General features: G+C 52.0%; 5 protein-coding genes and 2 non-coding genes across 7 annotated transcripts; 3 read left to right on the plus strand and 4 right to left on the minus strand.

Annotated features, from left to right (window-relative positions):
- Positions 1-320: 320 nt before the first annotated feature.
- Positions 321-2,457, minus strand: LOC100840839 (40S ribosomal protein S13). Its single transcript, XM_003573261.4, has 5 exons — positions 2,298-2,457; positions 2,132-2,204; positions 1,914-2,052; positions 1,629-1,815; positions 321-585 (listed from the first exon to the last, which is right to left on the minus strand). Exons 1-5 carry the CDS (start codon positions 2,318-2,320, stop codon positions 552-554), a joined length of 456 nt encoding a protein of 151 aa, XP_003573309.1. The 5' UTR covers positions 2,321-2,457; the 3' UTR covers positions 321-551.
- Positions 1,004-1,149, minus strand: LOC112272127. The gene has a single exon (XR_002965823.1). It is a non-coding gene; the product is annotated as a small nucleolar RNA snoR137 (small nucleolar RNA).
- LOC112272068 lies at positions 1,213-1,308 on the minus strand. The gene has a single exon (XR_002965767.1). It is a non-coding gene; the product is annotated as a small nucleolar RNA Z159/U59 (small nucleolar RNA).
- A 2,851-nt stretch (positions 2,458-5,308) lies between the features above and the next one.
- On the minus strand, positions 5,309-6,179 carry LOC100840235 (probable calcium-binding protein CML7). Its single transcript, XM_003573259.4, has one exon. The coding sequence runs from the start codon at positions 6,052-6,054 to the stop codon at positions 5,608-5,610; it is 447 nt and encodes a 148-aa protein (XP_003573307.1). The 5' UTR covers positions 6,055-6,179; the 3' UTR covers positions 5,309-5,607.
- Positions 6,180-9,729: 3,550 nt separating this feature from the next.
- On the plus strand, positions 9,730-13,061 carry LOC100839621 (leucine-rich repeat receptor protein kinase EMS1). Its single transcript, XM_003573257.4, has 4 exons — positions 9,730-10,280; positions 10,893-11,153; positions 11,227-12,105; positions 12,216-13,061. Exons 1-4 carry the CDS (start codon positions 9,800-9,802, stop codon positions 12,725-12,727), a joined length of 2,133 nt encoding a protein of 710 aa, XP_003573305.1. The 5' UTR covers positions 9,730-9,799; the 3' UTR covers positions 12,728-13,061.
- Positions 13,062-13,477: 416 nt separating this feature from the next.
- Positions 13,478-16,319, plus strand: LOC100823380 (cation/H(+) antiporter 15). Its single transcript, XM_003571276.3, has 2 exons — positions 13,478-13,775; positions 13,900-16,319. Exons 1-2 carry the CDS (start codon positions 13,563-13,565, stop codon positions 16,195-16,197), a joined length of 2,511 nt encoding a protein of 836 aa, XP_003571324.1. The 5' UTR covers positions 13,478-13,562; the 3' UTR covers positions 16,198-16,319.
- A 1,576-nt stretch (positions 16,320-17,895) lies between these two features.
- Positions 17,896-19,322, plus strand: LOC100823990 (ervatamin-B). The gene is made up of 2 exons (XM_003571278.2): positions 17,896-18,396; positions 18,605-19,322. The coding sequence occupies exons 1-2, from the start codon at positions 17,904-17,906 to the stop codon at positions 19,201-19,203; spliced, it is 1,092 nt and encodes a 363-aa protein (XP_003571326.1). The 5' UTR covers positions 17,896-17,903; the 3' UTR covers positions 19,204-19,322.
- The last annotated feature ends 58 nt before the right edge of the window (positions 19,323-19,380 follow it).

Here is a 19,380-nt window from a genome sequence, read left to right on the forward strand (position 1 = left end):
AGGCATCACATCACACTTCGTATATCCAAAAGGATCTGCCATTAGAACTGTTCTGCGTCATCTTTCTGTGGCTGTGTGCTTTGCATCACGCAGAATACATGAATGTAACAAGAGATCGGAGTAAACTCTGACTGATGGAAAAGATGAGTTCTTCCAAAATCACTTCGTTATCCAAGAAATTCAGCTAAATTATAGCTACCCATTAAGCTTGATCAACGAGAATTAACAGAAGGTTGTTTTATCTGGAGAAAATCAACCATTCACACTAGAATCAATCGTACCGGCGTCATATTATCTGGAGCAACCATTCAGACTAGAATAACGGGAAATTACCACAACTGCCAGGTGTAAGGTATGAAATGTGGATGCATGTCAAATATAACAGACTGGAATTGCGAAACCAAAAATGGTTTATAGGATTCTCTGAGTAAACACAGAAACGTTTGGTCTCTTGTCCATCTACCTCGCTCCAAACTCAAAAGCGTTACATAAAAATGACAATTCTAGACCAACATGACGCATGTAAAGAGCACACCAGCGGAAGAGCTCTCCTAAGCGACCAGGGTGCTAGCTGTGGTAGACTCACTGCACAAATGTAAAGATAAAATGGTCAGGTTACAAGCTCAAAGGTCAAAGCAGTTGCTGCAATATGCAAGTTGTCAACGATGCAAGGACAAGTTCATTTCGTGTGGGAATATGGAACTTTGCCAGTATTTCAACGAAAGGTCTACTAAATAATGCATTGAATAAAATATACTGAACACAAATGCAACTTCGCTCCTAGAAAGACTTTTGAAAAACAGTTTCACATAGTAGATGCTTTGACCTTTTAATGTTTTGTATACATCATACAAACAATAGGCTTCGATCAGGACCAGTTTTAATCTAATCATGACTGTTAAAGCACAAAAATTACAAATTGATCTTTGCAAACTAAAACTTTACTCTGGTGGTTATGTCTCACATAGTTATATCTTCAGGTTAAATGCATTTTTGAATGCTTAAACGTGCCAGAAGACAGGTAACACGACGCCGTGAGATTATGCATCGTGCTGTTTAATGCTGGCTGGTATTTCCATTCATCTATGCTTCCCTCTACAGGATGACCAAATTGTTATCCTCAGGCCATTCTTCCAGTTGTGAAGCAACATGAAAAACAAAACTGTTTTTCTCTAATTGAACAGGCTATAGAAACAAGATATAAAAATGGTTTTCTCCTCAGTTCAGGTCTCCAAATTGCTTCCCCATGGTGCCATGAGATAGCGCATCAGAAGAACGAAAGTATTCAGTTTCATAATCACTGGAGAAAACTCAAAAATGAAGGAGTAAGTTTTTGGTTAATACTTACTACCAGTACCTATATCTAAGGCTTAGCTAACTGCAAAAAAGCAATTCATGCTCACTCATGACTAGCTAGTTCGAAAAGATAGCAAGATAAGTACGAGCAACCATTCCAGTAGCAGACCGGGATGTGACCACAACAATTCAACCAACAGCTCCTAGGCAGTATTTAGCACCCATTCAACTATAAACAAAATACTCCGACGCACATAATAGTGACCAGGTAAAACTAACGCACAAAAGCAGTAGCAAGCATGCAAACGGAAGGCAATGAGCGAGTGACTTACTACTTCCAGGTGGGTGGAAGCTTCTTGGTGCGCTTGTAGTAACGGGCCAGGCGGTGGATCCTGCTCTCAACAAGAATGAGCCTGAATTTGGAATCCTTGTCCTTCCTGTTCCTCTCAAGATGCTTCCTAATGGCAACAGCCTTCTTGATCAAAAAGTACAGGTCCTCGGGGATTTCTGGCGCCAGACCTACCAACCAAACCAGCATTTCCACACATCAACACATTTTTACAAGCACAAACGAACAATGGCGATGTAGTTCGAGAAGGGTGGCGCGGATCTCTCACCATGGGCCTTGAGAATGCGTAGGATCTTGCTTCCGGTGACGCTCTTGACGAGCGGGATACCGTGCTGGTCACGGAGCAGCACGCCGATCTGCGAGGGCATCTGCCCCTTCTTCGCAGCCTTGGTGATCATCTCATCGACCTGCAACCGAACCAGCCGCATCAGTACCAATTGAACCAAACAAAATCTGGCAAACCGGAGAGCAAGCAGAAGTTCTCACTTCGGTAGTGGCGATCTTGACCCAGGACGGGGGACTCCTCTTGTACGGCAGAGCCGACGACGAGATACCCTTCCTGCGCAACACAGAGCAGTACAGGAGCCGCCGCCATTAGAACTGTGGATCAGAAGCAAAGCAGCGACGATATGTGCAGGATGAGGAGTTTTACCCGCGACTGTGCATGCGCCCCATGGCGTCAGGCGAGGTGTCTTGGATCCGGCGACGGCGACGGCGGCGGCGGTTGCCTGCAGCGGCGGCGGCGCGAAGCGAGAGAGGAGAGCTCGAGCGGCGGCGGTATGGAGGCGTCCGGGTTAGGGTTTTGGGGTTGTACTTATAATGAGCGGCGGAAGAAGCTCGGGGAGTTCGGGGAACCTAGGGCAGCATCGTCTTGGTCCAGGCCGTGCGTAAGGCACTGCCCATTACGGACGCTGTTTCGGCCCACTACAGGCCCAATAAACCTTGGAGCTTTCACTTTTTAACTCACTGTCTCTGTCTCTTTAGAGGGAATTGAAAATTTCCTTCCAGAGTAACCTAGGATCTTTTGAGAAAATAGTCTGTGCAAATGCTCGTCTACAGAACAAAATTTATGAGGCGATGGCGAGTTTTCGGTAGAACACGCACACATATATGTTCCTAATCTCTCTACTGGCTCGTTTAAGTTTATGTTCTTTACAAGTAGACGATAAAATTTCATTTCCACGCATGGCTGGAAATGGTTGTGTTTGGCTCGCTATTTTATACATCCTGCTGAATCCATTTCTTACTCGGGTTGAATGGTGCTATTGGTCATCACGAACATTAGGTTCGTACCATTCAATCTAGCCTGGATTTGGTGAAGTGAATCCTATTTCTTCCTTGGCTCGATTGCTGCTAATGTTCGGTTCGCTTCGAACCATACAATCTCGGCTGGATCTAGTGGAGTCTGAGCTAAAAAATTCAGCAGGCACACGACAGATGAACATTAACCATCAGGGCCATGAATAGCGCCCAGATCATGAAAGTCGAAACAAGATACAATATGCTAGACTAAATGGATGGCATAATTGACTACAGTGGATCAGAAGAGGGATCTTCCAGGTCCTCAGAAGTCGGAAACAAAGAAGCCTGATGGGCAGGCATATGGAGCTGAGAACCATATTTCCATTGTGCAGACGATAAGGTAGTTCATCTTAAAACCAAAGAATGATCGCACAGTCCACCGCAGGCTGGTTGGTGGAACTACGCTCGTAAAGGAGCAAAATCAAAAAGGAAGAACGGCGCCGAAATCCAAAAGCAAACATCCATATCATATGTCTTGGAACAAATGCAGATCATCTGTATGCAGCTTGCACAGATAAGAACATTGGTGCATTGTTGCTCCCCCCAAACTGACGCAAATGATTGAACTGGGCAAGAACATAATCAAACTAAGGATATCTGTATGCTGCCTATAAAAGGAATGCTTATGGATGTCCTACTGTAGACCAACAGACAACAGTATCAGGCCAGTGTAACAACATCATGTTATCTTGTGGGCATCTCAAGCCGTGGACAAAGAACACAAGGTGAGCTGATATGAATCAAGACATATGCAAGGGAAAAGAAGGTTTCGATTCAATAACTAAGGTGGTCCATGAGTCATGACAATGTTGATGAGCGTGCACAAGCAATGAAGGAACATGTAAACAAATGGTGGAAATCCAAAGTAAATCAAATTCTTCCAAGCATTAGCACCATGCTCCGAGAAGAAACATGACAGATGGCGTTGACATCTGATTGCACAAATTTTGATTTATTTAATGACTAGAATGAAGGAAGGAAAGATCCAGTGAAACAGGAACATCTTTCAGGCAAATTGAACTATGCCTAAATTTCACCAACAACCATACCATCACGGTTCACCGATAATAAATTTTAAGGCAGGTCTGCCAATAGACCATAACATGACTCAAATCATTTGAAACAGGATTGCTTACTGTCTAGCTATGACATGAAACTAATAGGGATACTTGTTTTGAAACTAGTACAGATTCCTAGTATTCTACCAGGTAACTGAACTGTAGAGTGGTTGATTTCCATATAATGCACATATTACTAAATCATAGCTCTAAATAGTAAATATGCGTAAATTTAAAGAACCTTGCCATTTCGAGTAAGATATTACTAAACCAGACTGTTAACAGTGCAATGACATATATCAACCACTAAAAGAGGAGTAACGATCAATACAACTACAGAATGAAATGATTCAAGGTCCTACAGCTCCATAAAAAACTTCAAAGTAACATTAACTAGCACAGATCGTAGTTTTGGATTCAACAAGCAGTCATAAAAAGAAAGTAAACCAGATTCACACTTTACATTGCAACACCGTCCGAAATTTCCAAAACCTACGCAGTTGGAAGCCACACGAAATGTAGGTGTATCAAATTCAGAAAAAGACGCAAATCAAGGGAAGACTTTGTTTTTTGGTGTCTTGACAGGCTGAGCCCCATACCCTACAGCTATGCTGTCTCAAATAGGATACTTACCTCGAGAACACAGGACAAACATATATGGATCAAAACAGATGCATGGACAAAGAAGGTTTCAATTAAAATTTAAGGTGGTTGATGAGTCATGACAACGTACAAAGAGACGGTGGATTTCCGAGTGAACAAATTCTTCAGGTCCAAGCACACATGACAGATATGGAATGACTACGTGTTATTAGAAAATCATAGTATTGTAGGTAAATTGAACTTAGACTGATTGATTCCAATATTCCGTACATACATATAAAAGATCGAAATACGCCTAAACTGGAGCAGCCTTACCATCGCAACTCATCATCCAATGTTACTAAGGCCACTCACCGCCAAAAGGCTACCCCCAGGCCATTTTTGCAATGAATATAACGAAAGAAATAACAATCAACACTACAGTGAAACTAGTAATAAATCCTAGTATTAGTAATGTGGACTGGTTGATTTTAATATTTTCCACACATTGCTGGTGCCTAAATTTCAACAACCTTGCCATTTTAGGTGATAGGTATTACTAGACCAGACGTAAACAGGCCCTTGACATGAATCAATCAACTGAAAGAGGAATAACAATCAGCGTGAGCGCAGAATGTGACAGAGCAAGGTCCTACAGCCCCATAGAAATTTCAAAGTAACATTAGAAACTACTAACACCATATAGGATCCAGCCAATCAATTGCAGTAAATAAATGAATATATTAACATGAATACATAAACTAGCACAAACCAGAGAGCCGTAAAAAAAAGAAAGTAAAGCAGATCCACACTTTACATTGCAGCAATATCCATAATCACACCAATAATAATCCAAACCCTAGGCCACACGAAACAAAACATACGGGGTATCAATCAAATTCAGAGAACGGCCGCCGCAGCAAATCAGATCATAGGATTAACCAAACGAAATCACATGAAGAGTTATTTAAATACGAAGGAGTCTGAAACCGATCGCATCGATCGACGGGTGGGGGGAGGCTACTTGGCGACGATGCGGCGGATGAAGTCGTCGTAGCGGATGGTGCCGTCGGAGGCGACATCAACCTCGCGGATCCACTCGTCGAACTCGTGCGGCTCGAGCTTCTCGCCGATGGAGGTGAGGACGTGGCGGAGGTCGGCGACGGAGACGGTGCCCGTGGCGTCCTTGTCGAGGACGCGGAAGGCGTCGCGGAGCGGGCGGTCGAAGGGCTCCGGGCGGAGGTGGGCGCGCATGAGCTCGAGGAACCGGGGGAAGTCGAAGGGCGCCGTGAGCTTCTCCTGCGACGCGATGTCCCGGAGCTGCGCCTGCGTCGGGTTCCCGCCCAGGGACCGCATGAGGACCCCGAGCTCCGTGGGCGCGATGCGGCCGTCGCCGTCCGTGTCGAAGAGCGAGAACGCCTCCCGCATGGAGGACACCTGGTCCTCGCTCAGCTCCTTGCCGCCCATGGCTTGGCTTGGCTTGACGCCGGTGGTCGTGGGAGGGTCGGATCGGGGGGAGATCTCGCGGTGAGGGGATGCGTTTGGTGAGGAGCACGCGAAGAGGAGAAGAGGAGGGGGGGAGGAATGAAAGAAACGCGTGGAGTTAGTGGTGGATTGACTGATGATCCGTGGGCCGTCGTGGGCTTTGGCCGGTGAGAAGTGGGCGTTTGGGATTTTATGGGCTTCTGTCAGTTGTCGGACTGGCTCGTTTCTCTGCCAGCCCGAATGTTCTTAAAGCAGGCTTGTCTTTCGGACTTGTGCAGACTCGAGGACTTCTTACTAGGAACTCGTAATCCAGCCCAGATGCTTTTTTCACAAGAAACGAGATGGGAAGAGTAAATTACAGAAAACCATCGCACTAGCGGTTAGGTTTTCACATAGGTACCAGTATACGTTTTAGTTACTAAAAATCACCGAATTATACTAATTGTTTAGTTGTTAGAGAATAATCACGAAACTGACAAAGGGGTCCACTGATAGGGCCAACGTAGCGGGCCAGCGTGGGAACTGACTTGCTGAGACGTCCGACCTGGCGTGGCGTCTTCCCCACAGTGATCTTCTTCCCATCGCCAGTACTGCAGCAGCTGCTCTCCAGATCCAGTCCGGCGACCTTGCAGTGCACAGCCCCACGCGCATCCTCTTTCCTTGCCTCCGACGTGATGTGACGCCTCCGCCCGCGCGCGGCCCTCTGCCTGCTCTCCTGCCCTGAGCCTCTCTGCCATGACTTCCCCCGAGTTTCGATCTGGCCACGCGGTGGCGTGTTCGGCACGCATCCACGGCTCCCTTGCGGCCTGCACGGGGAGCCTCACTCCACCGGCATCGTGGAAGACGAAGTGTGGGCGCGGGCCGAGGCAGAGGAGAAAGTGCAGTTCAACGTCTCGGGTAAGAGCGGATCGAAGCTCCCGGCGAGCGTGCGGAGCTAGGGAACTACGCGGCAGCGGCGGGGGATGCACTGCAGCAGGTTGCGGAGGCGGCGCGCAAGGAGAAAGAGGAGTGAGGCTGTGCGCGGCTAGGCGTCGGGAGGAGCTCGAAGACGTGGCCGGCGTGGCGGTCCAAGCTGCCGGGTCGACGAGGCGGTGTGGAAGTGCGGGCTCCAATCTTGACGATGCCTGGCCGGAGCTTGAGAAGACGGTCGCGGCCGTACGTGGTTCCGGCGCGCGGGAGATCCATTCGAGGGCGGCGTTGCGGTGAGGGCTCGCAGAGGCTGCGCGCGGCGAGGACGCAGCAGTGCGTATGCGGCCCCTAATCCCCACAAAGACGAATCGAGAGAGAGAGAGAGGGGGGGTCCGGTATGGTTGGGAGGAAGGGAAAAGTTATAGCAAGCTTGCTTGGAGGGAGGAAGACGGGGAAAGAGAGGAGGGAGCTAGCTATCAATCCGTCCGCTTTGCTGTACAATCATGATACTGCTATAGCTGATGGGTGGGGGGCTCTGCCAGACTTTGAGCTGATGGGTGGGAGTTACCGCGTGCGTCGATAGCTAGCTATAGTTGATGGATGGGGGCTGCCGGCCTTGGAGAAGAAGGTTGCGGCTCACGGTGTCCAAGCAGAGAAGAGGAAGCTGCAGGGCACACTTGCCATGCTGGCGCCACGGTGGCCTGATAGTGAGCCATCCCTGTCAGTTCAGAAGTTATTTCTTAGCAATCGGTCACTTAGTGTAATCCGATGTTTTTTATAAACAAAACATAGACCGGTACCAATACAACCCTATCTGTTAATGCGATGGTTTTTTTAATTTACCCGAGATGGGAATATGCAAGCAGGCTTCGCTCAAAAAAAAAGAAGCAAGCAGGCCTGTTAGCGAGCCTGCTGCACGAACGGTTGATGCCTTTTCACTTTTACGGCTAGCCATGCAAGCTGGCTGAGAGAGCCCCACGAGTTTTTTTTTTTTTTTTTTTTTACAACCGCTCAGCGGTGAGACAAACTTTGCAGGCGTCCTTTAAGTCACGACCATCAGCGGCCAGACCAACTTTATAGCTACAGGTCGTCGTGCAACTTAGCGCATTTTCAACTGCTTGCGCTATATAGATTTGTTGTTAGAATGCTTATCTCACCAATAAAAAAATACGGAGTATGTCATAAACATATTTTACAGTACCGGTTTTGATATTGTTTTGAGAATGCCGGGAAAGACACAAAAGATGAGAAGAGATACCGTCCGGTTGGGCCTGTTGGCGATCCGAGATTTCAAAATAGCCGCCGCCCAACCCGAGCGTGGGCCGTCTTCCACGTGGCCTATTAACTCTCCAGGCCCGCCAATGGGCCCCGCCATCTTGTCCCCTGCCACTGGACCCATTAATTTGCGCGCTCGATGCTTGCGGTGGCCTTGCGGCGCGCTAATTTAATACTCCTCCTCCCACGCTCACCCACACCACCACAGTCCACACCACACGCTCCCGATTCAAATTTTGAAACCCCTTTGCATGGTTCAATGATCAGCCGAGATCAAATGGAGCTAGTACGCTTGATTAGCGAGAACAGTGATGCAGATCTGTTTTTTGAGACACGACAGCTTTGGTTGGTTAGAGAAAAAAGGCCCTTTTGCTTAACTTGGAGCGTCTGTCTGTACAACCCGGGGATTGTTTATGTCTTTTTGGATCAATTAGTACTTGATTTAGTAAGTTGAGTTTAACCCCGTATCGATCTGGTCATGTTTAGTACTTACTCTGCTTGACTGCAGGGAGGTAGGTACAGTTTTTGTTTCTGGCCTTGGGTCAGTCTCGTCGGGATTCATGGTCAAAATGCTGGCAGAATGATTGATGACGATCTACAGAATTTGCTGACAGATGGATGATCTGATAAAGAAATGCTGGGAAGAAGATGGTGTGAGGCGGTCAAAACACGGCGACCACGACGCGCCACAAATTGCTACTCACACACCCAAAAAGCTACAGTTAAAAGTTCCAGATAAACCATATTCAAACAAAATTAGGAAAACAGAGTTTTTTGTTTTTTAAGATTTCCCTTGATCATTGTTCTACATCAGTTTAGGTCCTTTCCTTCGTGTCATGCATCTTCTGTTCTTCTCTTATCCATCTCTGGACTCTGGGCTCTGGCTTGTTCAGCATGAATGCGTGGGGTTTCTGCATGACATGGATGTTTTTTCTTGCCTCAACCGTGAACTAAAATACCAACAATATTACTTCCTCCGTTTCTAGATACTTGTCGCTGTTTTAGTCAAACTTGCACTAAAACAGCGACAAGTATTTAGAAACGGAGGAAGTATCTGCTAAATCAGACTCTATGAATATTAATTTGCAATAAGAATACAATAATCTGATAAGGACGATCTGTATGCGGTGTTACCGTGCAAGTATCTTCCGCTACAGCCCTCAATCTAAAAAAAAGGTTTAACGTACGATACAGTAGGCCAGTAGCACGGCTTGGTATTTTGTTCTTCTGCATGAGATCGTGCATTCGTGCTTGACACAGATACGGTTTCCGATACGGTCTTTTATACGCAGGGGCCACACATGCACGTGTCATCACGGATCACAAATCCCCGTAAACACCCCTCCCCTTTTCACCTTTTCACCGGTCCTCGAGAACGCCTTTCCAGTTTTTGACTGACCCCACGCCGTCATTTCTTTTTTACCGCAAACCCCCTATAAACCCCAAAATTCTCACCCCTCTTCCTCCCCCCACACAAACCCCAACAAACTCTGCTGTCTGCTCTTCTCTTCCGCGTCTCTCTGAGAGCTGCTACGTGCCAGCCATGGCGTCCAGGCCCAGGAACGCCTGCCTCCTCCTCCTCCTCCCGCCGCTGCTGCTCCTAATCGCTTCCGTCTCCGCAGCTTCCTCTTCCTCATCCTCCTCCGCGGGAGACGCGGAGGTGGACGCGCTGATGGACCTCAAGGCGGCGCTGGACCCGGCGGGGCAGGCGCCGGCGCTGTCCTCATGGGCGCGCGGCGTCGGGGGCCCGTGCGGAGGCGAGGGGTACTTCGAGGGGGTCGCCTGCGACGCGCGCGGGAGGGTCTCCGTGGTCTCGCTGCAGGGCCGCGGGCTCGCCGGGACCGTGCCCCCCGCCGTGGCCATGCTCCCGGGCCTCACGGGGCTCTACCTGCACTACAATCGCCTGGGAGGATCCATCCCGCGCGAGCTCGGCGAACTCCCGGACCTCGCCGAGCTCTACCTCGGGGTTAACAGCCTCAACGGCTCCGTCCCCGTCGAGCTCGGCCGCCTCCGCTGCCTCCAAGGTCAGCCAGCGAGCTCAGTTCTAGCTATGCGTGTTTCCTGTTCCTGAATTTGACGACATTTGGTTGTGGGCGTTTCAGAATTTTTGAATTAGTATATTGCACAGGATTTGAATTGGGCAAGTACTCCTGTTAGCAGTAGTGATGATTTTAATTCAAGTAGGAGTACCTATTAGTAGTACACAGAATTTGTATTCGGCAAGTGCATTTGGTTTGTTCTTGCTGTATTCGTCTGCCAGTTTACTTCCTGCTGATTACCTGTATGGGCCTATGAAAGGACGAAAACTTTGAATATTTTCTGACCACAGTTTGGCCCATGTGTGGCGGACTCGCTTCCACGGCTACCTGATGAGATGTGCATTCCTCCTCTTAAATCCGATCTACATTTATTCCCCGTGAATGAACTGTTCCTAATCCTACAGCTCACAGTAGCCTTTTAATTAATTGTCTGTTCACCACCAGGATTAAATAAAGAGGATTATACATTTAGACTCCCGAAAGGTTGATTTGATTAGTGCATCTACCTATCAATTATTATCAAACTTAATTTGCATCACTGATTTATCCTTGCACTCAAATTTCTAATGGCTGAAAAGTTTGTGTTCTTTGTTGCAGTGCTGCAGCTTGGCTACAACCAGCTCTCAGGGAGCATACCAACTCAGCTGGGTCAGCTCAAGAAGCTCACTGTTCTTGCCCTTCAGTCCAACCAGCTCACCGGGGCGATACCGGCGTCTCTCGGAGACTTGCCGGAGATGACTCGGCTGGACCTGAGTTCCAATCGCCTATTTGGCTCGATCCCTTCCAAGCTTGCCGATATCCCGAACCTCAAAACATTGGACCTCCGGAACAATACGCTTTCGGGAAGTGTTCCTTCAGGTAGGTAGTCTTCATGGGTTACAATGTGTGAGCTTCTGCTGCCATCTGAATTGTCACCGTTTAACTGTTGTAGGACTGAAGAAACTGCACCGAGGATTTCGATTTGAGAACAATCCAGAGCTCTGCGGGGCTCGGTTTGATTCTCTGAAACCCTGTCCTAACGGCGACAACAGTATCGATGATCAAGTGCCACACAAACCTGAATCAACCTCTGTCAAGCCACAGCAAATTGCACAAACTGCAGATCTCAGCAGAAATTGCGACAACGGCGCGTGCTCGAGACCATCAAATCTCTCCTCAGGGGCTGTTCTTGCAGGCACAATCATAATCGTAGCTGGTGTCGCAGCATGCGGTCTATCCGTGTTCTCGTGGCACCGCCGGCAGAAGCAGAAGGTTGGTAGCTCTGTAGAGAATTCGGAATGCCGGTTCAGCCTGGACCAACCAAAGGAAGCCTATCAGAAGAGTGCCTCCTCACTGATCAATGTTGAGTACTCCAGTGGCTGGGACACATCGTCCGAGGGATCACAACACGGAGTAAGGCTATCGCCGGAGGGATCCCCGAGCATCAGGTTCAACCTCGAAGAGGTGGAGTGCGCGACACAGCACTTCTCGGACATCAACCTGCTCGGCAAGAGCACCTTCGCGGCGACGTACAGAGGGATAATGCGGGACGGCTCGGTGGTCGCCGTCAAGAGCATCAACAAGAGCAGTTGCAAGTCGGAGGAAGCCGACTTCTTGAAAGGCCTCCGCTTGATGACATCGCTGAAGCATGAGAACCTCGTTGGCCTGAGGGGCTTCTGCCGGTCCCGGCTTCGAGGGGAGTGCTTCCTTGTATACGAATTCATGGCCAACGGCAGCCTCTCCAGGTATCTTGATGTCAAGGACGGCGACGGCGACGCCATGGTCCTCGACTGGCCCACTCGTGTCTCCATCATCACCGGCATCGCCAAAGGTATAAACGATGAATCCACCACCATTTCTATCTGCCGACCGAAGCATGAAACAGACAATAACATTGAAATTGCTGGATGATCATCTGGTACTGTTTTTTCTTTCTTTCAGGAATTGAGTACCTGCACAGCAGCAAACCGAGCAAGCCTCCTCTGGTCCACCAGAACATCTCAGCGGACAAGGTGCTCCTGGACCACCAGCTGGCGCCCCGGGTCTCCGGCGCCGGCACGCACAGGCTCCTGGCCGACGACGTGGTCTTCTCAGCGCTCAAGGGCAGCGCCGCCATGGGGTACCTGGCGCCGGAGTACACGACCACCACGGGCCGGTTCACGGACAAGAGCGACGTCTACGCCTTCGGGGTGCTCGTGTTCCAGGTGCTCACAGGGAAGAAGACCGTCTCGCAGCACCTGCTCCTCCGCGCCCCTGTCAACGCCGCCAGCGGCACCGGTGCGGAGTTTGGCGGTTCCAAGCTTGACGACGTCGTGGATCCCAGGCTAGGGGGCAGGTTCTCGAGGCCGGAAGCGGCGAAGCTGGCCGGGATCGCGCTGCTATGCACCAGCGAGGCGCCCGCCCAGCGGCCCGCCATGGCGTCCGTGGTGCAGCAGCTCGGCGCAAGCCAGTGAACCGTTAATTAATGCTCGCCGGAGTAGTCACTGGCACCAGGGCTGCTCGCTGCAGCTGGTTGCTTCTCCTTTTTCTTAGCTAAGCTGCCATTAATTTTTAGCAGCTCCAGTTCCATCGGTCGATCAGCTTCCTTCCTCAGGAACTCAACAGATCGATCCCCAAGCTAGCTTTTGCTTTATGCAGACACTGATCACTGATGTAGTGGTGTACTGCTGCTATCTCCTTTTTCCTCTGTATTTGTAAATGTCTGAAAGTGTTGTGCGGTGTGGTGTGTTATTATCAACTTCTGAACAGGGTTTTTCCAACAATGCAAATCTTGGATCCTATTTGAAACTGTTGAGCCCGTTTTGAACGATCGGAATGTTGATGATGGCAGATGGAAAATGCACGCGGTTCGCATGCTGCGCATTTATCAGGAGGCCGGCAAGGTTGTCCTTCGGTCCTCTGATCTGATGATCCTGCGCGGTCCTTGGGTAGTCAATGCACGTTACGGCCGGATCTTGCAGTAAATAAAAAAGTGACAGCATCTATCCTTCTACTCCTGCAGTCTGCAGAGGAGGCAAATTCAGGACCGGTAATTTTAACCACCCGTTCAGAACGAATATTCTGATCTGGGCTGCGCATGGCAGGAAGAGGAGAAGGCCCGGCCCAATGGGCCTTTTGTTTGGGCCGGACAGGATCTGAAAGGCTGCGCGCATTTTCCGCGAAGCAAGCAAGCCATCTCTCCCGGAGCATGGCTCTGTCTTGCCTCTGCGCGCGCATCGGAGAGCCATGGAAAATCCCTCATTCCTACTCGCCCCTCCCGTCGTCGTCGTCGTCCCTTGAGCGGCGGCCATGTCGCTGGGGGAAGCGACGGTCAACAAGAGCCTCTTCTGCTTCCCGGTCGACTCCGGCGCCACCTCCTCCGGCCTCTTCGCCGGCGACGACCCCCTCAAGTTCTACTTCCCTCTCCTCCTCTACCACGTCTGCATCGTCTTCATCCTCTCCCACTCCATCCACTCCTTCCTCCTCCGCCGCTCCGTCCCCCTCGTCATCTCCCAGATCATCGTACGTCCCGACTCCCTGATCTCGATCTCCCCCCAATTCATCCAATTTGATCTATCGATTTGATTTGTTCCATTCAATTTGATCGATGGATTTGATTTTGATTCATTCGATTTTGATATTGCAGGCGGGGGCGCTGCTGGGGCCGTCTGTGCTGGGCCACTTGGCCCCCTCCGTCGGCAAGCTCTTCGCGTCGCCGGAAGGCTGGGTGCAGATCAACACGGTGGGGGGCTACGCCTTCACGCTCCACATCTTCACGGTGGGCGTCAAGACGGACCTGGGCATGATCGTGAAATCCGGCAAGAAAGCCGTCGCCATCGCGTTCCTCGGCACGGCGGCGCCGCACCTGGCCATGTACCTGGCCGGCGCCGCCCTCTCCTCCCGCATCCCCAAGCAGTGGTCCGACACCTTCCTCATGACCAACCTCAACTCCTGGTGGTCGCTCTCCGCCTTCATCGTCGTCTGCTGCACGCTCCACGACCTCAACCTCTTGTCCTCCAAGCTCGGCCGCCTCGCCATGTCGGCGGCGCTCATCGGTGACTTCGCCAACACCTTCTCCATCGCCGGGGTGACGTCGTATCTCCTCGCGTCGAGTCCCGAGGAGAAGCTGCAGCGGATTGGGTTCGCGTCGTCGATGTCCTTCTCCGTGTTCATCGCGCTCATGGCGCTCGTGGCGCGGCCGGCGATTTTGAGGCTGATACAGGACGTCCCCGACGGCGCGCTGCTCTCCGAGGGCCGGCTCGTCGCCGTGCTGCTCATCTCCCTCACCTGCAGCTTCGCCGGGGAGCTGCTGGGCCTCCACGCGACCTACGGCCCATTCATGCTGGGCCTCATGCTCCCGGGAGGCGCCCCGCTGGGGGTCACCCTGGAGGAGCGGCTCGACCGGCTCATCGTCGGCATCCTCTCGCCGCTGCTGTTCGCCCAGGGCGGGATGCGGATGAACGTCCACGCTTTAACCGATTCCTCCGTCTGCGGGCTGCTGGAGATCTTCCTCGTCGTCGGCGTCGCCGCCAAGTTCGTCGCCAGCATCATCCCCTGCCTCTACTGCGGGATCCCGCCAAGGGAGGCCGCCTTCGTCGGGCTGATGATGAACTTCAAGGGGATCACGGAGGTGGTGTACGCGTCGGCGTTCATGGACGCTAAGATTCTGGACGACCAGGTGTACGTGGCGTTCATGATCAACGTGCTCGTCATCGGCGCCTCCACGGCGGCGGCCGTGAAGTTCATGTACCACCCGGAGGAGAAGTACGTGGCGTACCGGCGGAGGACCGTGCAGCACAAGAAGCTCGGCGAGGAGCTCCGGGTGCTGGCGTGCATCCATTCGCAGGCGGACGTGGAGCCGATGCTGGGGCTGCTGGACGCGTCCAGCCCCACGCCGCTGTCGCCGCTCTCCGTGTATCTTCTCCATCTTGTTCCTCTCGCCGGGCTCACGAGCTCCGTGCTCAGGCCGTTCAAGCACGGCCATGGCCACGGCGGAGATGGTGAGGATGGCGAAGGGAGGACGATCGGGGTGATCCCGTCGGCGTCGGAGAGGATCGTGAACGCGTTCCGGTTCTTCGCGCAGAACCGGCCGATGGGTTCGTCGTCGCTGCTCCCCTACGTGTGCATCGCGCCGTACGCGACGATGCACGACGACGTGTGCGCCGTGGCGCTGGAGAAGAGGGCGATGCTGATCGTGGTGCCGTTCCACAAGCGGCTCGCCATCGACGGCTCCGTGGAGCCCACCTCGCCGGGCTGCTCCGGCGCCATCCAGGCCGCCAACGCCAACATACTCGGCTACTCGCCGTGCTCCGTCGCCATCCTCTTCGACCGCGGCAGCCTCTCCTGCGGCGCCGCCGCGTCCCCCGCCGCCACCGCGGGCGCGGCGGGGGGCGAGGAGGAGTTCCAGCGGTTCCCGTACCGCGTGGCGCTCTACTTCCTCGGCGGGCCGGACGACCGGGAGGCGCTGGCGTTCGCGGCGCACATGGCGGAGGACGCGCCGATCGGGGTCACCGTGTTCCGGTTCCTGCTTCCCGTGGAGTGGCAGCGGCGGCTCGACGGCGCCGAGGAGGACCGGCTCGACGAGGAGGCCACGAGGGAGTTCGTCGGGCAGTGGGTCGACGACCACCGGGTCGTCTACAACGAGCACACCGTGGGCACCTCCGACGAGATGGTGGCCGTCATCCGGCAGACCAGCCCCGGGTTCAACCTGCTGCTGGTCGGCCGGCGGGCCGAGAGCCGGGAGTCGCCGCTCACGGCCGGCATATCGGACTGGAGCGAGCACAGCGAGCTCGGCGTGCTCGGCGACCTGCTCACCTCGGCAGACTTCGGGTGCCGCGTCTCGACGCTGGTGGTGCAGCAGCAGACCAGGGCGGCCGCCGGTGAGACGTCGCAGACGCCGCCGGAAGATCAGCCACCGCTGCACCTGCCAGATGGCCCCGTTTGACAAGCTATACAACTTGAATTTCTTTCTAGTTTGTACCATTTATTATCATTATTATGTGACTCTAGCTAGCTGTAACCGTAATGTTAAAATCTTGGAAGCTAGACTGCAATTTTGACAGAAAAAAACAACACGGTTCGATACAGAAGTTCGCATCAGAAGTTAGATGGGATTTTAGAGTTTCTGTTTTCAGAATCATCTGTCGGACTTCCAACAGAGCATCCAGAAAAATAAACAGAGGAAGCAAATTAAGCAACAGTTTGGTCTCCACCTCCATCTGATCTCTTGAAAATTAATAATCATGAAAATAGATGCACGAAAGAAACAAGATGGACAAACATAGATGAAAATAGAAGTAGGAAACGATCGAGACGATGAAATCATGAAAGGGAGACGGGGATGAACATTTGTAAACTGCAACATCAATAATCTTATTAGGGAAGAGAGCTCAGTAAATGAGAAGTACAATGCAGGCCTAGACAACAGTATCATTAATGGCCCATTAAAGCATTCAGCCCACTAAGAACCCATTCACAGCCCAACACTAGTCTATACGTACGACAGAATTTTGTACCACACCCACCGGCCGTCCGACGTCAGTGCATGGCCGTTTGATCAAACTACTGCATCACGGTGTGCCATAGGATCCGGCGGTGTCGGGCAGGGATCGTACAGGAATTTATCGTACGCCAAGCCCTTTTGATTCACAGCCGAAGCCCGTTTCGGATCCGAGTCGGCAGTCAGCAGCCGCCTCAAACAAGTTAAAATGGACCGCCTTGACGCCGACGGCTCATCGCATGTGCAGTTCCCATGGCTCTGTCGCGCCTCACTTGTTTACTACTGCAACGTATCTATCGATCTGCAGCTAGCTACTACTAGCAGTTATTTCCAATAAGAATCAAACAAATATATAACACAAGCTAGCGTACAAGGAAGTAGGATGGAACGAGCTTAACATTTTGGCGACCATGACACAACATGTACAAGCACGTGCCTAGCTACGAACGCATGCCCGATCCTTGACACGGTCGGTCGATCCCTCCTACACGTGGGCAACTTGCATTTGGAAGAAATCAGGATTTAGTACGTACGTACGCTGTTATGCGCACGCGATCTCGCTGGAAATCTTGACGATATGGCAACTTATTAGTTCCGAAATCAAGCATTGGCTACAGGGTCGTGAACCGTTCAATAAAAGACATTTCTAATTTCGGACAGGGACATGCACGCATATATGTTCAAAATTCTTCCTATTATTTGAATGGATTTGAATTCGTGCTTGCCTCACAATTCTATTAGTACCCGTGAACCCTTAGAGCTAGCGGCTTTGCTGGATCGTGCGACGATCGACGACGTACCAACAAGTGTTGTCATGAAGGCAGTTTCCTCTTTCAAATGGAAGCACAAGTCCTAAAGAAACCTGCCTAGCTAGGACCAGAGACTACACATATATATCAAGTATTTCCTAATAGGTTAAACTTTACTCAGTTTTTTACTTAATCGAACCACCCTACTGACTACAGTGACTGACCGATCGAGAAGCTCATCTCCATGGTTCAAAGTCTTTCTCCTGACCCACAACAACTCTTGAGACGCGTACGTACGGGCCACAACGACATGCTAACCCATGCATCCATCGCCAAGGTGTTCTATATAAACCTTAGCTCCGGTGCATGTGTTATCCGCAGCCTAGCTAACAACTAAAGCCAATGAGAATGGCTTCTTCTTGGACGCCTTGCCTAGTCCTGCTCCTGTGCTTGACTTTGAGCAGCGTCCTGCAGGAGCAAGCGGCGGGTAAGCCGGCGGCGGACGACGACTCGGAGCTCCGGCAGAGGTGGAGCAAGTGGCAGGCCAAGTACTCGAAGCGGTACCCGAGCCACGAGGAGCAGGAGAAGCGGTTCGGTGTGTTCAGGGACAACAGCAACAGCATCGGCGCCTTCTCGGCGCCGCAGACGACGACCAGCGCCGTGGTGGGCTCCTTCGGCGCCCCGCAGACGGTGACCACCGTCAGGGTCGGCATGAACCGGTTCGGCGACCTGCAGCCCCGCGAGGTCCTCGACCAGTTCACCGGCTTCAACAACACCGCCGCCGTCCTCAAAACCCCTCCCCCCACCCGTCTCCCCCACCACTCCCGCAAGCCCTGCTGCGTCGACTGGCGCTCCAGCGGCGCCGTCACCGGTGTCAAGTTCCAAGGCTCCTGCCGTAAGTAATTAAAGTGCCTCGCCTCGATATACATAGATCAGTCGAAGTGCTTGACCGTCGGATCTTAATCCAACGTTATCATGCAGGAGAGAAGGGGTGGCCCGCAGACCTTAATACGCACGCCCTTACTTCGATCTATAATAAGTGTTTTTGATTTAGTATAAGAAAAATGCTGAATTAACTCTTGTTGCTCAATATATATACGCAGAGTCGTGCTGGGCGTTTGCGGCGGTGGCGGCGATAGAGGGGATGAACAAGATCAGGACGGGGACGCTGGTGTCGCTGTCGGAGCAGCAGCTGGTGGACTGCGACAACGGGAGCAGCGGCTGCGCCGGTGGCCGGACGGACACGGCGCTGGACCTGGTGGCGAGGCGCGGCGGGATCACGTCGGGGGAGCGGTACGCCTACGGCGGGTTCAACGGCAGGTGCAAGGTGGACAAGCTGCTGTTCGACCACGGCGCCGCCGTGGGCGGGTTCAAGGCCGTGCCGCCCAACGACGAGCACCAGCTCGCCATGGCCGTGGCCAGGCAGCCCGTGACGGCCTACGTCGACGCCAGCACCTGGGAGTTCCAGTTCTACTCCGGAGGGATCTTCCGCGGGCCGTGCTCGGGCGACCCCGCCAGGGTCAACCATGCCGTCACCATTGTGGGATACTGCGAGGAGTTTGGGGATAAATTCTGGATCGCCAAGAACTCGTGGAGCGATGACTGGGGCGACCAGGGCTACATCCTTCTGGCCAAGGACGTGCTCTCCTCGCCCAACGGCACCTGCGGCCTCGCCACCTCGCCCTTCTACCCCACGGCTTGATATATATATACCACCGATTGCTTGCTAGCTTTTGGTTACGTCAAGATCATACGGACCATTCAGAATGGGGGTGGGTGTGTTAATTGTTTCCTTTTCGTTTGTCAAAATACGTGTATTCTTTCTACCCTTTTTTGTCGATCAATAAAGTCGTCATTTGATACTACCAGGGCTTTCGGA

Source organism: Brachypodium distachyon, chromosome 3 (assembly GCF_000005505.3).
Source record: "Brachypodium distachyon strain Bd21 chromosome 3, Brachypodium_distachyon_v3.0, whole genome shotgun sequence".
NCBI classification, from domain to species: domain Eukaryota; kingdom Viridiplantae; phylum Streptophyta; class Magnoliopsida; order Poales; family Poaceae; genus Brachypodium; species Brachypodium distachyon.